The sequence below is a fragment of the Aotus nancymaae genome, unplaced genomic scaffold (genome assembly GCF_030222135.1).
Source record: "Aotus nancymaae isolate 86718 unplaced genomic scaffold, 86718_ANA_hifiasm-v0.15.2.pri h1tg000108l, whole genome shotgun sequence".
NCBI lineage: Eukaryota > Metazoa > Chordata > Mammalia > Primates > Aotidae > Aotus > Aotus nancymaae.
In genome coordinates, this window is record NW_026988523.1 from 11,348,776 (window position 1) to 11,368,438 (window position 19,663).

General features: G+C 43.7%; 1 protein-coding gene across 4 annotated transcripts in view; it reads left to right on the plus strand.

The window, feature by feature from the left end:
• Positions 1-386: 386 nt before the first annotated feature.
• Positions 387-19,663, plus strand: part of FAM20B (FAM20B glycosaminoglycan xylosylkinase) — a 48,495-nt gene continuing 29,218 nt past the window's right edge. Inside the window, exons 1-2 of one of the 4 annotated variants that reach the window (XM_012444518.3) lie at positions 387-569; positions 16,103-16,612. In XM_012444518.3, the coding sequence (XP_012299941.1) occupies positions 16,236-16,612 (377 nt within the window). In that variant the 5' untranslated portion in view covers positions 387-569; positions 16,103-16,235. Of the gene's footprint in view, positions 570-804; positions 1,007-5,368; positions 7,598-16,102; positions 16,613-19,663 lie in introns of those variants that run through there. The other 3 variants (XM_064370791.1, XM_021668103.2, XM_064370790.1) reach the window with 3 other exon arrangements.

The following is a 19,663-nucleotide window of genomic DNA, read 5'->3' on the forward strand; positions in this document are numbered from 1 at the left end:
TATATGGTGAATAAATGGATGGACACAGTGGCGGCTTTGTATAAAGTCAGTGGAAAGTAAACAAAAGGGAGAATCTTTCATTCACACCATTTATCCGCTCCCACTGGATGCACCGCGGTCGGGCATTGGAGACCCAGGGGCGACTGACCTGCCCTCATGGGGCTTACGGTCCTTAGCAAAAGACAGATGTAAAACGACTAATCTTGCAATCAATGAATCATAATTTTGTGAGATGCTCCTTAAAGCGTGTAGCAGGACGCTCTGTTCTGGTCCGAAGAAAGAGCCATTTGCACTCAGTGTGGGAAGGCTAGCCTTTTTCCTGGGCAAAAGAGGCGGGGATACATTTAGATAGGCAGAACCTCCGAGCAGAAGTCAAGGCAAATTAAAAAGGCAAAAGGAGGAGGGAATATGCTTCTCACAAACAGAACTTGACCCAGGGGACCGCAACTCTCCAGTCCTGCTGCCTACCTACCTAAGAAAAGCAGGGAAGAAAACGGGGTGGGAAATGGAGAAAAAAGAAAAAGAAAAAAGAAACAGCGAAGGAAGTGAGAAGTGAGAGGCCAGTTTATGTAAGCCTGCCAGGGCGGCGCGGCCCGGAAGAGTAGAGACCAGGGCCGGCGCCGAGAGAGTTAAACGGACGCGCCCGGCTCGGAAGGGGTTAACGGGGGCCGTCCGGAGCGGGTCCGGTAGAGGCCGCCTACTGGGGCAGGGGCGGGGCCGCGCCGAGCGAGCGCTGGGATTGGCCGCGGGGCAGGCGTTACGCTAGGACGGTACCAACAGCCAGGGGCCGCGGAGGCGGGGGGTGGGTGTGGGACTGCCGCTCAACGCGGGGAGAGGTGGCCTGGGAATGGCCGGGCCGGGGGTGGGCGGGAGCCGCAGTGGCGGCGGCGGCTGGGGGCGGTGAGCGCGGCGTGGGGCTGCCCCTCCCCGGAGGCGGCGGGGGCGGCCGGGGCCGCGCCGCACCGCACCGCGCGGGCGGCCATGGAGCGAGCCTAGGGCCCGACAGGTGAGTGGCGTGGGGGCGGGGGAGGGCGCGCGACCCCCGCCCCCGGCGCGGCGGGCGGGAAAATGCGGACCGGCACGCGGGCGGGGCGCGGTGCGTGGCGCGCGCCGGGCTAGGGCCGCCTGGGGGCGGGGCGCCTCCCTGAGGGGCCGGGCACCGGTTCCCTGAGTCGTCCCGGAGTGGCCGCGGGCGGGTCTCGGGCGAGGGCCCGAAGCTGCCTGGGAGACCCGCCCGGGCCACGCATTCCTGCGTGCGGTCGCTGCTGAAGGGACGCGGCCTCGGCCGCCGCCTCCCTTGCCCACCTGAGGCACGGGCCCTACCTGGGGCTGCCTCAGGCTACTCGGGGTCCTTCTAGGGACCGTCCCTCGTCCGCTTGCGCGGTCCCCAGAGGCGACTGGCCCCAGTGCCTCTCTTGTGTTTCCCCGAGCGCCCGTTGCGGCAGTCCAGGGAGTGCACCCTCGCGGGGTCTCTGCTGGGCCCGCCTCGTGGCCAGGAAGCGCGAGTGACCTGCAGGCCGGAGGCAGGAGGCGGGGCAACCGTGCCCGGGGCCCGCGGTCTCCTGGGGTCGTGCGCGGGGCGCTCGCAGAAGAGCACAACTTAAGGAATGCTGTGTTAACCCTCAGTGGGCTGCGCTTGAGATTTCATTTCCGGGTGTGACGGCCCCGCGATTAAGAGCTAACCGATAGGTTGCCCTTAATGATGAATGTGAACAGTTGTCTAGCTGCGTCCTTGATTGTGGGTTCATTCTGATCTGGCTTCTGTTACCTGCCAGTCTCTGGATAGGAAAATAAGGGGTAGAAGGATGGATTGGAGGGAAAGTAGGGAAAGTATGGCTTGGTTAGTCTTTATGGAATTATTAGTCCTTTTAAAGGCCATACCATCATTGGGATGGGTAAGGAGTTTCTAATTTGGGAAAATGAGAGTTGCTTGGTATTGCAACTTGGGTCTAGTGCCAGATATCAGTATCTTCCCCACCCAGCCAGCTTCCCTCTGGAGGTTTGATTTCTCACTTGGAAGGGAAGTAGGAATGTCTGGGGTTTTTTTTAGCTTTCAAATTGTAGGACTTTTAAAATCTATAATCTGGTAAAGTTAAGATTGCCATTTACTAGCCACGCCTATCTTCCTTGCGTTGTAAATTATTGCACAAATTTCACTGGTGTTGATTTCTAAAAATCGGGTTAGAGATTTTAGCGTGTTTATGTATTACAAACATTTCTTGAGTTTATGCAGGACCTTTGAGCTAAGCTTAGAGCACTTCCTCACATAAAATTTATTATCACGACTTGTATTTGAGAAACTGAGGCACAAGTGGTAAAGATGCTAAGTTATTTTCCCAGAGTCATAGCCGATCTCAGGGAGATTTCAAATCAATGTTTTCTATTAATAACTTTTCTAAAGTTTGCAAAGATGTTGGACTTTGGCCCCTAGAACGGTACAATGGAATCAGCAGGAGGCCCTTTCCATTTGAAATTGCTTATCAAAGGAGAATAAAAAGGCACACACAAGTATAATAATTCAGGCCCTCAGCCTCATTCATGATGAAGTGCAGTGATAAATATGGATACAGGTAAAAGATGATCAAGAAATCTTGGAGCTCACAGCATTTTTTCTCTGGCTGGTGAAAATGTGACATTGATATGCTCTATTCATTTCTCTAGAACTAGTAGGACAATAGCTATGTTTTGGTGAATGAATGGAAACTAGAAAACACGTGCCCTGCTTTTGTTTTTAGTTCTTAAGATTAGAGAACAAACACATCACTGTTTCTATCATCTTTATTTTTATAATCCTTTATGTCGTAGAAGTATTTTATGTTAAATCGGTAATTCCTTGACTTTTAGTTTATTCTCTTGATTTCCATTTGTAGATTCCAACCCTTTTCACACAACATTAAAGTTTCTGCTTTTTATCTCTGCTGAATTTTAAATTCCTAAATGAAATTTTCTGTTCCTTTGCCTTCAGGGCAGACTTCAGCTTCCTACACTTTGTGTTACTGTCATTTCATTTGTGTAAAACCCTAAAGCCAGATACTTCAGCTCTTGATAACTTTTTAAAAGAGGTTGTCTCTTGATTGCCACAATCTCATAACAGAAGCAGGAGGCCGTTCTTTGTATTCTGTGGTCACAATTGCAAACCATTAAAAGGAAACAGCAGGGCACGATGGCTCACACCTGTAATCACACCTGTAATCGTAGCACTTTGGGAGGCCAAAGCGGGCAGATCATGAGGTCAAGAGATTGAGACCATCCTGGCCAACATGGTGAAACCCCATCTCTACTAAAAATACAAAAATTAGCTGTGCTTGGTGGTGCGCACCTGTAGTTCCTGCTACTCAGGAGGCTGAGGCAGGAGAATCACTTGAACTCGGGAGGTGGAGGTTGCAGTGAGCTGAGATCACGCCACTGCACTCCACCCTAGTTACAGAGTGAGTCCATCTCAAAAAAAAAAAAAAAAAAAAAAGACAGTCTTATGGATCTGAATGTCTGGTCCTTCTGGGACTAAGTGCCCTGCGGTTTTGTGGATTGGGATGGGGAGCACGGTTATAATGAGGCCCTACAGTTTGTTGTAATCGTTATGATAATCTGTGTACTTTGCTCTCTGCACCTAACAGTGCCTGTTGGTAGAAGGTGTACAAGAAATATTTATCAGTGTCAGTTGAATGAATACATGGAAAACAGTATGAAGGAAGGGGAAATATACTGTATTACCAAATTGTTTAGTCCCTGTTTTTGTCAAAAGAAAAAAAAAGCCTAGAAAACATGTTTCAGATTACTGTTCAAAATGTGCTGTTGAGGTGTGTTATTTGCTTCTGTGATTGTATGGTGTTCTAAGCTACCTGCAGCCTGGGAGTACCCTGTGCAGGTTCCAGTCAGGTGGAGCTTGACAAACTTGCTCCTGCAGCCTGCTCTGGCTAGGCTAATTGGGCAGTTGGATTGATAGCAAGTGTTTGTGCATAGAAGAACCTAGAGCTCTTGGTAATGGCCATGCCAATAGCACTGACCCTGAATGCCCTTGTCCCTTATTTTGCAGGAGGAAGAGGGGAGTTATCCCTTCTTAGAATACTTCTCCAGCAGTTCCTTCTTCTACACCTACATGTATCTTCCTGTTTTCCTTCCTTCAGCTGCCTGTGTAACCCCAAGTACTAATGAATTCATTAACATGGGCCTGGGCTGCACTTTGCTATTGAAACCAACTTCTGACTCTTTTTTTTTTTTTTTTTTTTTTTTAAGAGATGAGGTTTCACCATGTTGGTCAGGCTGGTCTCAAACTCCTGACCTCAGGTAATCCACCCGCCTTGGCCTCCCAAAGTGCTGGGATTACAGGCATAAGCCACCATGCCCGGCCCTACTTCTGACTAACTTATAATGTTAGCATGACTGTTTGAGCTGCCTAGAAGAGAACATAATGCAGAGATCTCACTTCTGATTTGGTCTTTCTTACCAAAAACAAAAGAAAAAATGCCTGTCTCTGGACGTAAAGAATCTAGGATGTGCATCTGTCATCCCAGTATGAGATAAGAAAAATGTAAGCTGATGCAGAAAAGACCTTGAGCTTTGGTGTGTGTTTAAGGTCTGTACTTTCTGGCAAGATAACCCGTTTTAGAGAATAGGGTGCTAACTTGGGCATATTATAAAGGGAGGCCAAGGAATATGAAATTATGAATGTGTATAGAGGACAGAACCAAGTACAGAGGGAGGCAGTGAAGTCTATCATTCCCTGCTCTCAAATGTTAACTTTCTGCTTAATATATATAGCAGTGCCTCATTTACCTAATGTTATTGGGAAATTAAGGTATTATATGTGAACATTTTATTTTAGCTATACCTTTTATGGAAAATTTTTTACAGTATATTATATGCTTTGGTTATGATTACGAGCATACTGGCAGTAATTGAGTGAGGCTTTGAGATGATTGAAAAATGTAGGTTGCTGTCCTCTCTGCTTTTTGAATTACTGACTTTACTTGAGTCAGATTCAGTAGTCAGTCTCTGCCTTCTTTCAGTGGTGGAAAGCTGCTCTTTTCCTACTGTTAGTATCCCTGCTGCCCTCTTTTAAATTTGCAGCTTCTTATCTGTGGAGTAGGAGCTTCCTGACATTGGATGTAAAACAGCTAAACAGGCTTTGTTATGTTCTTCCTGCTCTTCTCTGAGAATTAGGGTATGAACTTTGTAACCACTGTTTTTGCTGCCCAGAGACCTTTTTGTTTGTTTCTTATCATTAATGTAGATAGTGAACTTGTGCTCTGTATAGGTGCATTTATGTTCCTGTAGTTCTTTCTGTAGAAAAAAACAAAATAATATGGAAGTACTTACTAGTGTTGGTTCTTGTTTCAGAAAGCACTGCCAATAATACTTGAAGATCTGATTTCAGCCCTGTCTTGTATCATCCTTGGGCAGTCTCTTAGACAACCTCCTTTCTTCCTTTTAGCATTTCCAGGTTGTCTTTACTCTCAATCCCAGCCAATACTGGGAACCAGGTTGGCAATAGTGGTGGCCTTGAAAGGTGGAAGCAGGATATACAGAAGGTGGCAATTTTAACTTGAATGTATGTAATTGGTATACATATTCGATATTTCTGCATCCTTTATATACTGTATATCTGAATTCATTATAGGACTTATTTTCCTATGTCTCTGGAAGAAGCAATTTTTAAACCAGAGAATTGGCAGGGCGTTGTGGCTCACACTGTAATCCAAGCCCTTTGGAGGCTAAGGCGGGTGGATCACCTGAGGTTGGGAGTTCAAGACCAGCCTGACCAACATAGTAAAACCTTGTCTTTAAAAAAAAAAAAAAAAACCAGAGAGTAGCCAGTTTAGAAGATATTCTTACAACCCTAAAGATCTTTGTCCCTTGCCTTTCTCTCCTTTTACTCCACAAACATTTATCAGATACCGCTTACATGCCCTGCACTGTGCCAAATTTCTTGGAAGTACAAAGTGTGTGTAAAACCTATCCCATCCTCAAAAACTCACAATATCTTAGAAGAGACAGGTGTGCCAAAAAAAAAAAAAAAAATTGTGTGTGTGTGTGTGTGTGTGTGTTCATATTATAACAGAGGGATCATGCCTGGAGCCACCTAGCCATCATTTCAGCACAGACCTGTTTGAGGTTCTACTGTTTCTGAAAGTGATCTCCTGTGTGGGCTGCCAGCTTGACGTACCATAGAACACAAGGCTAAAAATGCGATGTCTGTTGTATAAAGTTTATGTGGTTTCCTAAGCGCTGTAGTGAATTGAACACTAAAGATGGAAAGTGTATGAAAAGTTGAAGGAAAATGTTATATTATTTGCAATTCCGTATTTCAATACTATACAGGAATTAGATTCTGTAGTCTAGCCTTAAGTGGTGGTTCTGTACTGACAATTGAGCTGTGAAATACCTGGAACTTGGGAAGCTTCATTATACCTGCCTCATTTAAAGTAAAATGCAAATGGTTACTCATTTCCACATAATGTCAAGATCACTGTGTGTGTTGGTTTTTTAGAACAAAACTCACCAGCAGTATAAGCTAAAATTTTTTTCTTTTCTTTCTCAAGGAAGAGCGTTGCCCTAAATCAAGGGTTAAATGGGACAGGTTGCAGGGACTGAATTTTTTTCAATTCACTTATTGAAATTATTCAGTTATTGCCTATTTCATTTTTACTTTCATATCCAGCAAGAAAGGCTACCTTAATGCTTCATTAATGCCTGGTGATTGTTTTAGTTGCCTTCCTTCAGGGGGAACTTGCTACAGAATTTCACATAAGGGATTCTGAGTTTACAGATGTAAATAAATGTTTAAGTGGAAGTGAAAACAGTAAGGAAAACCCGACACTTGGACCAATTTGGATTATGTGAGAATTAGATTTTCTATACCTGTACTTTTAAGTTACTCTTACGGCTTATCTTAAGGGCTTTAGCACCTGAAAAGCTGTCATCTTTAAAACACAGAACTGATTATCCAAACTGAAACAGTTGTGAAAGGCATTCTATTTTAGCCTTTTTTGTGAGGTAAAAGAAGTTCATGGTTCCCATCTGTTTCAGTTACCTTGAATATGGTAGAATTGAACTTCATAGAGAAGAGAAACAGGTTCATCAAATTAGTGACAACTTCCCAGTCTTCTGCTTCACATGACACTCACTCTGAAGATAGCTATTTCCATAGTCTTATCTACCTCTCAAATTTAGGAAAGGATTTGGTTCAGAAATACAAGACTACTCTTTTGGTTCAGAAATACAAGACTACTAAACTCTTAGTAATACAATGTGTGTATTTGGCTCCTGATTATGTAACTGAGAAGACAACATTATGGTATATTGGGTCCAGTGAGGATTTTGTCATTTTTCTCTCCTCAGGAGGTTATCTTTGGGTTTTTGATATGGTAATAATGACTAGCAGGTGATTACTGTGGGTCATCCAGGCACTAATCTTAGCACAATATGTTTAGAGATCTCATTCTTTTTTTTTTTTTTTTTGAGACAGGATCTCGCTCTGTCCCCCAGGCTGGAGTGTAGTGGTGTAATCTTCGCTCACTGCAACCTCCACCTCCCGGGGTCAAGCCATTCTCCCACCTCAGTCTCCTGAAGAGCTGGCTCATTCATTTTTAATGACCTGGTAAGTTAGGTAATAGTATTCCTGTTTCATTAAAATATGCAGAAACCAAGACCCAGAGAGTTCAGAAGTTAAATCTCTTTCCCAAGACCCACATTAGGTGATAAAGGAAGCATCCAGGCCCAAGCATTCTGAACCCAGAGAACACACTTTTAACCCATCTGCTACAGAGATCTTATATTTAAAATAAGAAGGTGAATTGAGAAGCTATTTATTAAATGGAGAATTAGCAAAGAAAGGAAGAAACATATCTGTAGATACTGATTAATGCTATTACTTGGTATTAGTTTTTATTTTTAGTTGAAGACCCTCATGTGAAGATGAAAGGAAGAATAGCATGCTGTTGTGTCAGGCAGCAGGCAGCAAAGCAGGAGTGGGCTGGTTTTCCAGGGGTACTCAGCATTTACTGAGATAATAAATACTTAATGCTATTTAATATTGGAGGTTTTGCCTCTCTGGAGGTCTTGACTGTCATAGTCTACTAAAAGATTTCTAAAGGCTCTTAATTTTACTTATCACTGCCACTACCCATCAGGAGAGACTACATTTATTTCTAGGGAACAGGGGATGTAAACTCATAACAGCTAATAATAATATGCACAGTGCCCTGTTGTCACTGCTAGTTAAAAATCAAAAGGGCAGTATACCAGACTTAGCCCACAGTAAAAGTGTGTATGTGTCTAACTTTTTTTGATGCTAAAGGATGTGAGTTTTTGCTATTTATGTTTTGACTGCAGTACAAAAGTTAGGCTTTATAAACTGGACATGTGTCGATGTGTGAATGTGTGAGGTTAGCCTTGATTGCTCTGCATAAGTCTAAGTAGGGCTCTGAAGTATGCAAGTGGATTTTAGTAAATGATCCAGTTGAGAATCTGTTTCTTCTTGTGGTACCTTTAAGAGACCTTGTTAATTCTGTATCTTTCTAAATATATACAAAGAAGACAGAAAAAAGTAAATGGCATATAACTTTCATAATGAGTATATTGCTCCATAGAAGCCATTAATAATCATTTACAAATATGACCTAACAATTTATCAGTCCAACTTTTATTTGCACTTAATGGTTAATTTAATGATTATCCCCTCCCTGAGAGAATTGTTTTTAGTCACACAATTTATTTCCCTACATCTTCTCCCCGGTATTTTTAGCATCCCGAAAAGGAGTTGGTAGGGGCAGAACAGATAGGAGAATGTTGGGTTTTACGAACTACCTCAAAATAACAGTGGCTTAAGACAGTGATTTATTGTTTCTAATAATTATGTAGGTTATCTGGTCTCACATGTTCCTGCCCACATGGTATAGGCTGGGGTCACAACAGTGACTATATTCTACTGAACCGCAGCTGGGACTGGAATGCCCTTGAAAGTGTCATCTCCATGTCTGGCACTTCAGCTGGGGTGACTAGAATAGCAAAGGGTTGGCTGGACCTCTCTCTCCATATAGATCATTTGTCATTTGGTAGTCTAGACTGAGCTTCTTTACATGGTAGCTAGATCCCCAAAAAAGTGAAAGTGGAAGCTGCCAGGTCTCTTTAAGGCCTAGGCCCAGAACTGGCACACAGTCACTTCCACAGCATTCTGTTGTCAAAGCAAGTTACAAAGCCAGCCCAGATTCAGGGGGGAGGAAAAACAGACTCTACCTCTCTTTCTCTCTCTCTCTTTTTTATTTTTTTAATTTATTTTTAATAATAGAGACAAGGTCTTGTTATGTTACCCAGGCTGGTCTTGAATTTCTGGGCTCAGGTGATCCTTCTGCCTCAGCCTCCCAAAGTGCTGGGATTATAGGTGTGAACCACCGTGTTTGGCCCTGACTCCACCTCTTGATAGGAGAAATTGTTGGTGTCTGTCCTTGGAGACAGTCAACAAAAAAACTCAAATTCAAGTCTTACCTCCTATACTCACCAAACCTTCAGAATTTTACTGAAACCAACAATTACCAAAGAATTTTATAAAGGGGTCCTTGTAGTTCCTACTCAGGATCAAGGGCAGAGACGTGTGCAAAAATATAATTCTATACTAGTTAAGAAATCCCACCCCATTGCCTTAGATCTCCTTTGTTACTAGTCCTCTGCATGAAACATTCGTACTGAACATTTGCCTTGTGGTACTTTACGTTTACAAGGCATGTTACATTCTGCTTAAGTCATAAGAACCTGATTTGACCATTAAATTAGAAACACAATAAGTGAAACTTACATTTACTTTTACCATAACTTTCACTTTTGGTTGCTATGAGCAGAGTTTGGTATTTTTTCTCTATGACCTCAGAAGTAGTAGTCTGAGGCTGTCACTTAATCAGAGGGCAATTCAAGGGGACACTTCTAATAAGGCTTGGAATCTCATTGGTGGCTTGTAGGACTCTCTAGTAAGGTAGTAAGTGTTAAGGCCAGGTGTTCTCCTGTTCCTCAGCAGCCACAAACATTGAGATTTATCACATGATTTGTAGACCCCCATGACAACATGCTAACATGCTTTTCTGTATATATTCTTCCACCATCAGCAGATTTTTTTTTTTAAAAGTACAATTTCCATTTCATTTTTCTGCAGAAAATGGTCTATCTTCAGTCTTTAAGGACTCAACTTCTTTCACAGGCTTTGGTGGGGGTCGTGGGGCAGCACCCGCAGGTCTAAATCGGGGTAGAGGTGTTCGGCCCTTGAGGGCTTCATGAGATTGATTCCTGACTACTTGGCTGTAAATTGCACAACTCACACAGTAACGTAGCTTCACATACAGCTTAGGAAGCACATAGGCATCGAAGGGACGCTCACTTCAGAAATGTCCCTGACTGCTGTGGCCTCCACTATGTTTCAAATGATGAATTGCTTAATGGCCTTGTCCTTGGGCGCTTATCGGGCACAGTTCCTGCAGAGAATAGCTGTGGCTGTGGCCCTCTTGGCATGACCTTTGTTCCTTCTTTTCTTTGTCATCTTGGAGGCACAGACCAGAGAAGAGATTCTTGAAAGAAGACTTCACATTAAGACCTCACTTTTTTTCCATGGAATCTATATCCGTTCTCCCAAAACAACTTCATAGTCTTAAGTTTGTCTTTAGACAGTATTTATAAAATGAGTAGGATGAGAGTGTGTGTGTGTTTGTGTGTGTGTGTAGAATGAAAGTGAATTAGCTGGCGGGGCATGGTGGCTCATGCCTCTAAGCCCAGCACTTTGGGAGGCCAAGGTGGGCGGATCACTTGAGTCAGGAGTTTGAGACTAGCCTGGCCAACATGGCAAAATCCCATCTCTACTAAAAATACAAAAATTAGGCTGGGTGCGGTGGCTCACGCCTGTAATCCCAGCATTTTGGGAGGCCAAGGCAGGCGGATCACCTGAGGTCGGGAGTTTGAGACCAGCCTGACCAACATGGAGAAATCCCATCTCTACTAAAAATGCAAAATTAGCCCGGGCTGGTGGCATATGCCTATAATTCCAGTTACTCGGGAGGCTGAGGCAGGAGAATCACTTGAACCCAGGAGGCGGAGGTTGTAGAGAGCTGAGATAGCACCACTGCACTCCAGCCTGGGTGACAGAACGAGACTCTGTCTCAAAATAAAAAAAGAAAGTAAATAAGTAAATTAGCCTTCGTAGCAAGCACCATGTAGCTAATGGAGCTAAGGGTGAAACCAGAGTTCAGTAGGAAAATTCCTTATAAAGGTCTACTTTCCAGAACTCCAGGCTGGGAGTTTATGCCAGCTTTTCATGTGAAAACTATTTACAGATACGCCATTTGTACTGCCTTTTTTATATTTAAAACGTTTTTTGAAGTTATGTTATTACCTTGAGTTTATTTGCTCTTTGAAGTAGTTTCTGTTCTGCATAACAGAAACATTAAAATAAATGACCATATATAACTGGACATTGTTGCACTGTTTGAAGCATTTATAGGAGGAGCTGAGGATGTGAAATAGAGCAGGCACACTCTTCTGGGAATGTTAGTGAGGTTTTCGTGAATAGTTTGGAATATACCCAGTGAATTTGCTTTTATTTCCTTAGTGTCTGAAATGGGGAATCTTTGGAAAAATCCAGTTTGCAGACTATAGTATGCTTCTTATTCCAAATAAAAAAGGAAGATCATATGGCATGGAAACCCTGTCTTGGATACTTTCTTCTTTCTCACACATAAAGGAGGGAAGGGGATCATTCTAAGTAGCCAAGACTCTGAAAGGATAATTAAGAACCATATACAATAAGCTATTATACAAGGCAGAATGTAGTTAAGTACTGGCCAAAAGGAGAGGGAGAAGTTATTTTAAGAGTAGGGACCAAAAATTGCCTTAGAGATGGGTCTTGGGGATGAGCCCTGAAAGGAGATTTAGACTTTATCAGGAGGAGATTGGAAGAAAAGGTAAGAGAAAGAGAAATTTTGAGATACTGTGTAAGGAATGACAGAAGCAAAGGGCACCTGCACATCCATAGGAGTACCCCGGCATGTTCAGTTGATTCATTGTGGCTAAAGCTGAGAAGAGGAACAATGGGAGTGATGTCTAGCTTGGAAGCCATTTAGGATACAGCTTTAATGCCTTGCCAAGGAATCTACAATCAAAAGTGGTTGAGTGATTCAAAAAATAATTTTGGCTGCATTATCTAGGCTGGATTGGAGAACCTGGAGGCCCAGGCATCAGTTCTTTCTGTGTTCCAAAAGAAGGTGATGAGCACTGAAGTTGGTGGCTGTGGAAATAAAAGACGGTTGTAAAGAACAATGACAAATTGCAGTCTTACTGGTTCTACCAGGATGTGGTGACTATAATCACAAACATGAAAACTTGTTTAGTTTTTTTTTTTTTTTTACCTGCCCTCACTTAGAATCTGCAGAGGTAAATAGTGAAATAATACAACTGAACCCTTCAGTTCCCTTAATATAAATTGCTTTCTTTCTTTTTTTTCTTTTGTGAGACAGAGTCTTGTTTTGTCACCCAGGCTGGAGTGCAGTGGCACAATGTCAGCTCACTGCAACCTCCAGCTCCCGGGTTCAAGCAATTCTCCTGTCTCAGCCTCCTGAGTAGCTGGGATTACTGGCGCCCACCAACAAGCCCAGCTAATTTTTATATTTTTCATAGAGATGGGGTTTTGCCATGTTGTCCAGGCTGCTCTTGAACTCCTGACCTCAGGTGATCCGGCCACCTCTGGAGCTGTTAGAACTTCTTAATTGCATTGATGATTAAAAACAAAGCGAAAAACCACAGCTCTAACCTTTGTGTAAAATGTCTGGATATGTTCTATAGCATTGGCGGGGTGTGGGAGGGGGAGGTAGTGGATTTTCTTCATTCTAAATGAATGAGCAATGCCATTAAAAGTTTATGGGTTAACCAGACTTTAGTCCTGAAGGATGTTCTGTAGAAAGTAAAAGCCTATTAAGCTGACCCCTTTGTGCCAGAATTGTATTGCATTTGTAGCTAGTTGCATCTGGAGGTGCTGAGGAAGTGATTGTCAATACAACTAGATTACCATATTGCCTTTTATCTCTGCAGCCTGAGAAGTGTGCTGTTGAACAAATACTTGAAAAAGTTGTGTGGTTTAGATTGCATTAGAACTAGCAAAAATCTCTGAAATCTTCTCTGCTAGTACTGCTGTTATCAGTAATCACAGGGAACTTTTACTGAGTTCCACACCAAACTTGGTACCATCACAATTACATTTCAGATGCACTTGAATTGCCTTTGTTTCAACTAATAGTGTTGTGTACCCTGGGAGGTGATGATGAAACAAAACAGGTGGCGGGGATAATTAGAATTTGAAATTAACTCTCGCTTTCTGCTTCCTTCATGAAAATGAACAGAAAAGGAGTGGTTAATCACTGAGAATAAACTTCATTCAGCTGGCTCACCGCAAGGTGTTGCCCTTAGAATCCATTGTTGCTCTGATAGTCTACTTTTGAATATGTTTCCAGCTGTTATTAGGGGAGCAGTATCACGTTTAAGTGGGAGTGTCTCAGCCTGAATCATCTGCTCTATCTTTTGTATTGGTTTTATTTCTTGGATTAATGGTTTGAGTTGTTAAATGAATTGGAGAGTGAAGCAACATCCTGTTATCTTCGTGTCATCTTTTTTTTACCTCAGTGCTGTGCTGTCTGTCAGCATATATAGCAGAGCAAGCCTGTGCATGTTTTTAAATGGCCCTATGGAGTAGAAAGCAACCTCTCAGCATGCAAATGAGATGGAATTGTATGTTCTTGACACCCTTGCGAAAGTCTTGTATTTGGAGTCTTTTAGCTTAATAATTGCCCAGAGTTTGGTCAGCCCCATGGTAAAAGGAGCACTTCTTTACGTCTGCGACATGAATATCCTCGTTACGTGCCTGACCATTCCAGACGTAGTAGTGTTCCTGTAGTACCAGGCTTCATTAGTTTCCTGGTTATAGTCTGCCGATGGTATGGGGATTTTTTTTTCCTTAGTGTATCTGGTTTTGATTATCCGTGGTTTGCAAGTATTTTAATTTTGAAGAATAATTAGTGAGGAAATATGTGTCTGGAGTTGTATTTAAATATATGAGCAGCAGATATGACATGTCCAGGATCACTGAGTACTTGGACTCAGCGATAGTTATTTCTCTCCTCTGCACCCTCTGGCATTTTTAGGAATTGTTATCTTACCAGAATGAGAACTGAAAAGTTACCAAATACTGGTGGTTTTGGATATGCAAAAGTCCTTTATAGATTTTGAAAGTTAAAATAATGAAAGTTAAGCAATTATGTATAGCTTGCTGTTTTGTTTTTGTTGTGTTTTTTTTTTTCATTGTTTTGGTTATTAGGCATGTGTAGCCAACCTCATGGCTCCTAAATGGCTTTGCATTCCAATTAAAACAGGAATATTTGCTCTAAAATTTTCATTGTACCTGGTTCTTGCTTATTAGTGTCACAGGATCCTTGGAGTGTCACTTTGCCAGCCAGAAACCTCTGTGGCCATGGTGTCTTCTGCCTGAGTAGTGCTCGCACCCACTGGGCTCGTTCTGCCCACTCAGCCCAGCAGGCTATACTGAGCTCATTCTATGGGCATGGATCCCACACCTGCCAAGGGCAGGCCAGGTGCAGAGCACCAAGGGGTGTGTGGACGAGCTGGCAGGGGGTCTGGCCACTGCACATAGCCAGGCACACTGGCTTCTGTGGTGGGGTGGGCAGCTCTAGGCAGCTCCAGCTCCATGTGAGGCTGCACCTGGACCAGATGTACCACATGTGGCTTCTGCTGCAAGTACTCAGATCTGAACAAGGGGAACATGGTGGCCCCCAGAAACTTGGAGACACCAGGAACCTCAGAACCCCAAAGAGGGTGTCAAAGCCCTGGCTCGGGGAGCCCCTAGGTCTGAGCTCCCCAAAGGGCCACAGCTCTTCTCTCTTTCTGATTGCCCACCACATGGTGAGCAGGGGGTATGTTTCAGCCCTGTTTGTGTTACAGCTCTTTCATTCCCACCATTTGGTGGATCCTGAGTTCTTACCCCATGTCCAGGAAGAATGAGGTACCTGGGCAACTGGAGGGTGAGCAAGGTGGAAAGGAGCTTCATTGAGCAATAGAACAGCTCTCTGAAGACCCGAAGTGGGTAGCTTCTTTCTTCAGGCATGTCCTCCGATGAGTGTCTAGCTCTCAGTGGAGAGGGAGACCCACAGTGGGTAGATCCCTTTTGCATGCAGGTTGTCGTGAGATCTGTTTGAGTCTGGGGTTTTTAATGAACTCAGAAGAGAGGAAGTGCGTGCTGATTGCCCCTTGGGTGGCGATGGGCAGGCCCGGAAAAAGCATCATAAGTTCTCACTCTGGTCTGCAGATTCTAACCGGAACTGACAGCCCAGCCCTCATGATTCAGGCTGTCCCTGGCTTGAAGGTGGGGCTTCACCAAGGACCCACCCCTTTCCGCCCTGGAGCCTGCTTTCTGCCGCCATTCATGTCATCCAAAGTGCCCAGGCTGTTCGTTCCAAGGGACACCTGCAGGCCTACACTGAGCCATCCTCAGTCCCCCCTCAGCCTCCCTCTCATGCTCATTGGTGCCCAAATTCCAGAGGGGGCCAACACAGCAGAGGCCTGGTGTATCAGCACTGCCCCAAGCACATGTACACCTGGCTGGGTCACGACATTGCCTGGGCTCTGCCACAATTTTCCTCCACTCCAGAGTGGGCGCTGGGAGTGGGGAGAGGCCAGGCAGCAGGAGCGGCATTTCTGAGCCTGTGGGTATAGCTGTGGCTAGGTGGCTGCAGCTGCACCCAGGAGCACATGGCTCCTGCCCCACCAACTTGGAAGGGAGCAGGGTTCCCACCTGTTCCCGGCTCCTGCCAGCTCCTTGGAGCATACAGCCCTGCTCAGGCGTCCTCCACTGCAGCCAGCGTCTTCACAGCAGCTGTTCCAGATGGGCCACTGCTGCCATCATTAGGTCCTTCTCCAGACTAGTTAATTTTAATTTTATTGAACCTTCTCAAGCTCAAGATTAGCAAGCCTAAAAGGGTGAGTAATATATTAGAGGCTTGCAAAAGATTCAGGGTTGGAATGACAAAACTTTTGATCAAATTTTGCTTTATACTTGGGCTTGCAGGAACTGCGGAAGGTGGATCAGTGAAGAAATGGACCAATGTATATAATCATGGAATCTCCTTGCTGACCATCACCACCAGCTCTCCTTAATAAGTGAGCAAGAGTGGGTCAGGGGAGAAGGAAAAGAGGTCAACATGAAGCTAAAGCAGCGAGTCGTGCTGTTAGCAATTCTCCTTGTCATCTTTATCTTCACCAAAGTTTTCCTGATTGACAACTTAGACACATCAGCTGCCAACCGGGAGGACCAGAGGGCCTTTCACCGAATGATGACTGGCTTGCGGGTGGAGTTGGTGCCCAAGCTGGACCATACCTTGCAGTCTCCCTGGGAGATTGCAGCCCAATGGGTGGTTCCCCGGGAAGTGTACCCTGAAGAGACCCCAGAGCTGGGGGCAATCATGCATGCCATGGCCACCAAGAAAATCATTAAAGCTGATGTGGGTTATAAAGGGACACAGCTGAAAGCCTTACTGATACTTGAAGGAGGACAGAAAGTTGTTTTCAAACCTAAGCGGTAAGTTTTCATCTTGGAAGCTGTTTGTGTAATTGGTTGATTAATTTAACTTGGGATTTATGTAAGATTTATTTTATTGTCTTCTTCTCTTGGAAGTCTCTTCAGTAAAATAAGAGGGGTAAACTAGATCTCTGAAATCTTTTCTAGCACTTAACATGAATCTACCTTTAGAGTATCATACAGAATAGTTTACCTGCCCTAAAATCCTCTATGCTCTACCTATTCATTTTTCCCTCTCTGCCCCAGAACACCTAGTAACCCATTGGTCTTTTTGCTGTCTCCATAGTTTTGCCTTTTCCTGAATGTCATATAATTGGAATCACAGTACGTAGCCCTTTCAGACTAGCTTTTATTTAGTAAAGTACATTTAAGGTTTTTACATATCTTTTTGTGGCATGATAGCTCATTTCTTTTTATCACTGAATAATATTCCATTGTCTAGAGGTATCACAGCTTAATTATCCATTCACTTACTGAAGGACATCTTGGTTGCTTCCAAGCTTTGGGCAATTGTGAATAAAGCTGCTATAAACATCCATGTGCAGGTTTTTGTGTGGACGTAAATTTTCAACTCATTTGGATAGATACCAGAAGCATAATTGCTGGACCACATGGTAAGAGTACGTTTCATTTTGTAAAAAACTGCTAAACTGTCTTCCAAAGTAGCTGTACCATTTTGTGTTTCTACCAGCAACGAATGAGAGTTATATTGCTCCATATCCTCACCAGGGTTTGGTGTCAGTGTTTCAGATCATAGCTAATCTCATAGATCTCTCGTTGTTTCTTTCACCTGTTTTAAGCAAAGAACTGGGCCATTTTAGTTATCTTAGTAACTAAATACGTATGTAGTTAGTGATCCCTTTGGGCTTCTTAGGGATCTACAGAGATGATTTGTGTGACAATTCTGTGATACATTTAATGATTTTTATGTATTTATTTCTCTACTCAAGACAGCTTGGAGGGCATAATGTTTTTAAAAAGATTTCTGAGTATTTGAATCTGAAATAGGCTAACATCATGATGGTGATTTGTATTCTTTTGCCAGGAGGTAGTTACCAATGAATATTCTCAAAGTTTGTAATGTCTGAAATCTTTTGTTTACTAAACATGTTTTTCATTCCTCAGTAGAGCTTTTGAAAAAATTAAAACATACCTTTGGATTTCTTTCTGGAGTGGGAGAAGAAATGTAGGGAAAAGATGTACAAAATTCAACTCCCTTTCTTGTCCAACTATTGGTAAATAAACGGCAGTCAGAGCATGAATGTACAGGGAGCCCAGAAATGGAAGGAATCACTGTTGGTCTGGAACTGGGAAACATGTGTCAGTGATGTGGGAATTAGGAAAGTTAAAAAATGTGGTAGACATTTAGAGAATAAAAATTTGATTGGGGCTGGGTGTGGTGGCTCACGCCTGTAATCCCAGCATTTTGGGAGACTGAGGTGGGTGGATCACTTGAGCCTGGTTGAAGTAATGAGACCCTGTCTCTACAAAAAATAAATTAGCTGGGAGTGGTGGTGCATGCATGTAGTCCCAGCTACTTGGAAGGCTGAGGTGGGAGGGTGGGAAGATTACTTGAGTGTGAGAGTTTGAGGCTGCAGCAAGCCCTGCCACTACCTTCCAGCCTGGGTTGGTGAGACCCTGTCTCAAAAAAAAAAAAAGAAAAAGAAAAAAAGTGGTTTTGTGGGCCTGGGATCTAATTTCTGTTGAACGCCAGGCATTACACTAAGTACTTTTGTATCTGTTAATCTTTTAAACCCTTATAGGAAGGTTTAACCCTTGTGGACAATTTCAGTTCTTATTTTCAGAATAAGAAACTGAGGTTTAGAGAGTGTAACTAACTTGACAAGGTCACCTCGCATTAATCAGTGGTGCAGAAGTTCAAACCCAGACTTGTTAGAGTTGTAAGCAGCTTGTATTCTGCCACACACATGGAATTCTTTAAGTATGTTTGCTTCCCCTAAGTGATGACTTGGGACACCATCATAAAAAATCGCATTTAGCATTGAAGTATGGTCTTTGACTTCTTGGCCTGAGAGATTAGCAGCATAAACAGAATGATGGAAAAGGGCAAACTAAAGACAAAAATTATATTTGTATGCAAAGATATGGCCAGGTACGGTGGCTCATGCCTGTAATCCCAGCACTTTGGGAGGCTGAGGCAGGCGGATCACTTGAGGTCAGCAGTTCGAAACCAGCCTGGCCAACATCGTGAAACCCCATCTCTACTAAAAATACAAAAAATTGTCCGGGCATAGTGGTGTGTGCCTGTAATCCCAGCTACTCAGGAGGCTGAGGCAGGAGAATCACTTGAACCTGGGAGGCGGAGATTGCAATGAGCCAAGATGCTCCATTGCACTCTAGCCTGGTCAACAAGAGCAGAAGTCCATCTCAAAACAATAAAATTAAATAAATAAATAAATAAAGAGATGAGTTGTGAGCATTTTGTGTTTAAATAAGAGGAGATCTTCTCACTCACCACTTGTACACTGGAGAATTGAAGGGGAGATGGGACAGCCAGAAGTGTGTTAGAAGACAAATATTTCCAAGAGTGTACAGTGTTAGACCAGGTGTGTTGCAGGATAGGCCTGAAATGTTCGGACAAGGTATAAGTGGAGGGAGGAGAGGCCAGACTGATGAGTGGGGGAGGTAGCAACAGATACATGCATAAGCTTAGTCACTGTTGCTTCATCTTATATCTCTTACTACCACTGCAGCCTTCTCATTACCTTCCTCCTCCAGACCATCCTGGAAACCACTTCCATTCTTCCCCAGAAGACTCATATTATCACTATATTCCCCAGCTTTAAAACATGCAGGGATGGCCTGGCGCGGTGGCTCACGCCTGTAATCCCAGCACTTTGTGGGGTCGAGGCCAGCGGATCACGAGGTCAGGAGTTCAAGACCAGACTGGCCAACATGGTAAAAACCCCCGTCTCTACTAAAATACAAACATTAGCTGGGCATAGTGGTTCGTACCTGTAATCTCAGCTACTTGGGAGGCTGAGGTAGGAGAATTGCTTGAACCAGGACCTGGGAGACAGAGATTGCAGT